Source organism: Ursus maritimus, unplaced genomic scaffold, assembly GCF_017311325.1.
Source record: "Ursus maritimus isolate PB19 unplaced genomic scaffold, ASM1731132v1 scaffold_24, whole genome shotgun sequence".
In the NCBI taxonomy this organism is placed as follows: domain Eukaryota; kingdom Metazoa; phylum Chordata; class Mammalia; order Carnivora; family Ursidae; genus Ursus; species Ursus maritimus.
In genome coordinates, this window is record NW_024424897.1 from 42,617,246 (window position 1) to 42,623,335 (window position 6,090).

At 39.6% G+C, this 6,090-nt stretch overlaps 1 protein-coding gene across 3 annotated transcripts in view; it reads left to right on the plus strand.

Moving 5' to 3' along the window:
* The window catches only part of NSRP1 (nuclear speckle splicing regulatory protein 1), a 52,396-nt gene extending 47,953 nt beyond the window's left edge, over positions 1 to 4,443 (plus strand). For all 3 annotated transcript variants that reach the window (XM_008695318.2, XM_008695319.2, XM_008695317.2), the window contains 3 exons: positions 1 to 208; positions 1,153 to 1,261; positions 2,878 to 4,443. In XM_008695318.2, the coding sequence (XP_008693540.1) occupies positions 1 to 208; positions 1,153 to 1,261; positions 2,878 to 3,919 (1,359 nt within the window). In that variant the 3' untranslated portion in view covers positions 3,920 to 4,443. The remainder of the gene's footprint in view (positions 209 to 1,152; positions 1,262 to 2,877) is intronic.
* Positions 4,444 to 6,090: the final 1,647 nt, after the last annotated feature.

Below are 6,090 nucleotides of genomic sequence, written 5' to 3' on the forward strand. Positions count from 1 at the left end.
CCGAAATATATTCACAACTTACTAAAAGCAGTTGAGATCAGAAAAAAGGAACAGGAAAAGAGAATGGAAAAGAAAATACAGAGAGAACGAGAAATGGAGAAGGGAGAGTTTGATGATAAGGAGGCATTTGTGACTTCTGCCTATAAGAAAAAACTGCAAGAGAGAGCTGAAGAGGAAGAGAGAGAAAAAAGGGCTGCTGCACTTGAAGGTGAACTGGGAGAGGGAGGAGGGCAGAAGGAAACAGGCGGCAGAATTCTGCCCTGTGGTCTTGCCATTTGCTCTGTCCCTGAACTTCTAGATTATAATGTTGTGGTCCTCATTTATGTATATGCATTCGAGGTGTACATACGATATTCTGTAATACTATAAAACAGAGAAAAGATGATGACTAAAAACATAGCTGTACTTCTGGTAACTATTACTTCTACTGGACTTTTCACATCTCTCATTTTGTTGCTTAAAACTATGGCCATTACAAGTCATTGCCTTAGAAAATAATTTCAAATGTAAAACCTTTATTACAAGTCATAACACCACAATATTTGTCAGAAGCAATTTAAACTAAGATTTAAATCCTTGTTATATTTTCTGGGTTTAGAAAACTAGAGTAACATCACTCAAGGAACTGGATGGGCATTTAGAAAAAGAATGACGTTAATTCAAGAAAGAACAAAGATGCGCGGGAGCCACAGAATGTCTTAGTCTTTACCTCAGTACTTCCTACCAGTGGTCATTTCTCAAGATCTAAGTATATTGTATACTTATAAGTAGCTTCATTGGCAAATGCTCGCTCTATAATATTCTAAGCATGTACTGTGTGTTTATATAGAATACCCGTTGGCAAATGTTCTGTGAAGGACCAGGAAAGTAAATATTTTAGGCTTTGTGTACCGTATGTTCTCTGCTGGAGCTACTCAGTTCTGCCTTTCTAATGCAAAAGCAGCCTTAAATAATAAATGAACAAGGCTACGTTCCAGTAAAAATTTATTTACAGAACAGAAGGCCCCATTTGGCTTGCAGGCTGTAGTTGGCCAGCTAGATCTAGAGAATGGTTTATACACTGTGTATGTGAACGTTCTCTACACCTGTAAAACTGAACTGTGTTGTGCCCTGTTGGATATGTTCCTCTCACTTCTGCTTGCCCTCTCTTAGCACGTTTGGATGTAACCAAGCAGAAAGATCTCAGTGGATTTTATAGACACCTGTTAAATCAAGCAGTTGGTGAAGAGGAAGTACCTACATGCAGCTTTCGTGAAGCCAGGTGAGACGCGACGTATAGAATATTAGAAGAAAGATTCTGTTCGTGATCTGTGGTTGTGGGGTCATTTTAACCCTCTGAAAGATAGAGGTTTGTAGCATTGCATATTGTGTTGTCAGCCAAACCTGACCTAATTGAATTGCTAGGGCTTTACACTTTCTTGATTAAAAACCTACAGGTTACTTATTTCTATTCTGCAGTAATCCTACATGTGTGTTCAAATAGTATGTAAGAGAAGTGGTTTATTTTCGTAAATAGGACATGGCCTCTATAAAACAGAAGATTCACATATCAGGGGCTAGAAATGCACTCCCTAATATGTAGCCACATCACAAGTGCTCAGTTGCCACACTTGGCTGGTGGCTACCGTATTAGGTGGCACAGATACAAACGTTACCGTTTCTGTAGGTACGTCCCTTAGCACTGGCACAGAAGGTAAGGATTGGAGGGGTTTTTTGATAAAATTGTAAGGTATTGTAGGAATGGTGAAATGGCTGTCATAAGTATATAGCTGAAGGTAAAAGGGAGAATTTGTCCCAAGCTTGTGTCTGCGTAAATGGTTTTTTGGAACAGGAATATTCAGATGAGAGCATGTAAGTCCGTGTTGCAGGGAAAAGGAGAGAGTAGAATTAAGGCTGAAGAGACAGAATTAGATTTATACTCCACCTTCCCTCCCTCCCAGCAAATGCTGGGTTTGATTACAAAATTGAGGAAAATTATGAGTCTAGGAAAGGATATTTGAAGAGAGATTTTTGAGTGGTAAATTAGAATTTCTGTTAGCATTTCATCTGGAATAGTTGTGAGGCCAGCCATGAGACTCCATAATGTCATTTAGTAGTTGTACTTCTCTCAGAGTCTAATAATAGAATTCCTAGCTATTAGATAATCCGTTAGCCACGACAGTTCTGCCAGCAGTTCCCAGAAAACCACAGTTGTTCTGTTGTTATGATTACTATGAGATCGGTAAGAATGAATGTGTAGCTAATGTAAGTAAATCAGCCACACTTACCAGTCGGGAAAATGTAGGTGATGCAAACAGTTTTCAGTGCTATCGATTGTAACAGATGGATTCACATATTCCTCTCTTGTTGTGACAGGTGCCAGGAGTTATATCAAGACGCTCGTGCCTTTTTAGTCATTGGAGATTATTTAGTGATATTTAGAATTAGATTTTACTACCGTTTTGCTGTGAAAATATCTTCAGCTATTTCCAGAACTATTCTTGAATTAAAAAAAAAAAAAAGAATAAGAATCCCAACAAAGAGCTGCAACTTGAACTTCTTGTTGTGAAAATAACACTTAGATCCAGAGTGTATCTTACTTCTCCCAATTGTTCTTTGTCATGCTTAACAAAAATGAAGACCTTACACAGGCTTGTGCCTGAAGGTTCTAGTGGCCCAATACAGAAAGGCTAATTTTCTTTATTTCACTTCTACCTTCTTTTTCTGAAAATATTCTGAATGGTTAGAAAATACTAGTTTACAGGTGTTTACAAGGTAAATAGCTGCTTTTTGCATTTAGTAGTTGTATTGGTTTAAGTATTGAGAAAAATGATATGAACACTTCATGTGCTTACTAAGATGATAATGTGGCATTTTGTGTTATATTATTTGTTTAAGGTCTGCAATAAAAGAAGAGAAATCAAGGGGTTATTCTGATGAAGTAAGTTCAGAGAACAGAATACCACGTGAGAAATGCAGTCTCCAAACTGTTGTGAAAACAGAGGAAAACCCAGATGCAGACAGTGACTTTGATGCTAACAGTGAGGATGATGAAATGGAAGAAGATCATAAAGTGAACTGCAGAAGGAGAACGGTCCCAGAGACCTCCGAGAGTGACTCCAAGCATCAGAGAAATGAAGCGCACTCACGGTCTTCTAGCGAAGAAAGAGAGCATGGTACCGAATGCCACACAAAAAGGTCCAAGTCAGGAGTTCGTGAGAAAAGGGAAGATCGGCACCAAGAGAGGCAAGCCAGGGATCGGGAGAACTGTTATGCTGACCGTGATTACCGAAAAGAAAAGAAGGATTCCTATAGGCACAGAGAGGCCAGTCACAGGGATTCTCACTGGAAGAGGCATGAACACGAAGATAAACTGAGGGGAAGAGACCAAAGAGAAAGAAATGACAGAGATTGGAAAAGGGAGAAAGACAGGGAAAAATACTCCCCAAGAGAACAAGAAAGAGATAGACAACGAAATGATCATGACCGACACAGTGAGAAAGGAGGAGAGAAGGAAGAGCACATGAAAGCAAGGAAAGAAAGACATGAAAACAGTGGGAAGTACAGAGATAGAGAACAACGAGAAATAAGTGTTCAATCTTCCGAAAGAATCCGAGACAAAAAAGAAAGCAGCCCAAATTCTAGGGCAAAGGATAGGTTTCTTGACCGGGAAAGATCCAGTAAAATGAGAAATATGGGAAAGGACAGAGAAAGAAACCCAGAGAAAGCCTCCAGTTCTGAAACATCCCTGGGAGCAAAACACAGACTCACAGAGGTTCGTCAAGAGATGGGCAAAGAACAAGAGAGTCCGCATGAGGTGGGGAACAAGTTTGCAAAGCGAAGCAATGAAGAGACTGTAATGTCGGCTAGAGACAGGTACCTGGCCAGGCAGATGGCCCGCGTTCATGCAAAGACATACATTGAGAAAGAAGACGATTGATAACTGCCCAAATAGAAAGACCTGTGGGAGCACAAAAACTGTAACTCCTGGACCATGCTGTGTGAAGGCGTACAGGAGTGTGTTAACAGTGGTTGGGAGGGTATTTTTTAATATATTTTCAAAATTCTTTTTTGGGGTAAGTAAAAAATAAGTCCTTTTATTCTGAATGTTTGAGTGAATTGATACATATTTAATTATCAATACCACATTCTTGGTTGTATTCAAGCAACTTAAAGAAATGTTAAATCCCTATAGTTACTTAATGAGGAAAATGGGCTCCACTATGGCCATTAAAAAATAATTCAAACAACTCCCCTAATAATGTTGGTTTTGTTGCAGGAGGTGTTAATTTTATAAATACCATATTCAGATAAAAATATGTGGACCTGAACAATAGAGACTACTGTTATACTTTACGTTCTGAAATTTGTGTTAATGTATAAAATATGGATCATACATCTTGTCTAACTTTCTAGCTCAGCACATTTGGTTTAAATGCAAATAAAATTAGTGATGTGTTCGTACATTTCCTCTTTTATTTTTTAATTTTTGAAAATCACTTTAATTCTGAAACCCTATCAAGTTAGTAAATTGGTTATATCACTCAGGTTTAGGTAAGAGTGAAAAGATAGAGACATTTAGTCTAAGTGAAGTTAGCTAAAGATTCAGGTAGCCTAGTTCAGAGCCTGTCTTATTTTATATACTTAAGAAACTTAACATTTGGGGGCAGCTAGTTGTGTTAGTCGGTTAAGTGTCTGACTTGATTTCGGCTCAGGTTATGATCTCAGGCTCATGAGATCGAGCCCCGTGTCCGGCTCCTGTGCTGGGCGTGGAGCCTACTTAAGAGTCTCCCTCTCCTCTGCCCCTTGCCCTGTTCTGTCTCTTAAAAAAAAAAAAGAATATTGACTTTTAGAAAAGACATGAAATTAAGGATCAAATTTAGCATTCATAAATCATTTTATTATACCTTTAAAGCCAAAAAGGGAAAGTAACAGGAAATCTAATGCCCCTATCTCTTGACTGACACATTAAATACCAGTTGTATTCTAATAATTTAAAATAGATAAGTGATGGGGCACCTGGGTGGCTCAGTCGGTTAAGTATCTGCCTTCAGCTTGGTCATGATCTCAGGGTCCTGGGATTAAGCCCCGTCGTCAGGCTCTGTGCTCAGCGGGGAATCTGCTTCTTTCTCTGCCTCTCTGTGCACGCTCGCTCTCTCTCTCAAATAAATAAATAAAATCTTTAAAAATAAAATAGATCCGTGACAAAGACTTAAAAAGCACTGAATACATGTGCACAGGAGGAGTCATATAACGTAACTATGAAGAAGTTCAGGTGAGATGATGGAAGAGCATGAGTGACAGGCTAAAAATCATCAACCTCTAGGGAATATGGTTCCTTTGTTGGAGTTGTTATACATAGAGCCATATATTAGAAAGATTAATTTAACCATAGTGTGTAAGATACAGTCAAGGAGGGAGAGACAGGAGTCAGATCTGATAAGAAACTCGATTTCTGGGGCGCCTGGGTGGCACAGCAGTTAAGCGTCTGCCTTCGGCTCAGGGCGTGATCCCGGCGTTACGGGATCGAGCCCCACGTCAGGCTCCTCCACTATGAGCCTGCTTCTTCCTCTCCCACTCCCCCTGCTTGTGTTCCCTCTCTCGCTGGCTGTCTCTATCTCTGTCAAATAAATAAATAAAATCTTAAAAAAAAAAAAAAAACTCGATTTCTTTCCGCCCATAGTTCAGAGACTTTCACAAAGCAGCTTGGATGCTTTGGATAGGAAAAGCTATATATTATTTTTATTAACAAAATTTGACATAACTCAGGGACGAACTCCAAATTAAGGGTTTTCTTTGATCTCCAGATACATAGATGACTTTGCCTCTCTGGCATTCTCTCCCTTTTCTGAGAACAGTCCCTTGGTTTTCCCTTAAGAAAGTACCCCTTCGCTACTTAATCCAGTGGGGTTGAAAAGGCTCCAGGAAAGGCATGTGACTTAGGCGAGGCCAAGTCAGACTTAGATGTTTTCCACTACCATTGCCGACTTTAAAGATGAGGTAAGTCCAGAGTCCTCTCGGAGAATGAGTGCCTCCCTGCCTGACAGGATACAGCCCGCAAAAAAGAGCAGGTATGAAGGGGGAGAAGGACAAACACCTGAGGATTGCTTT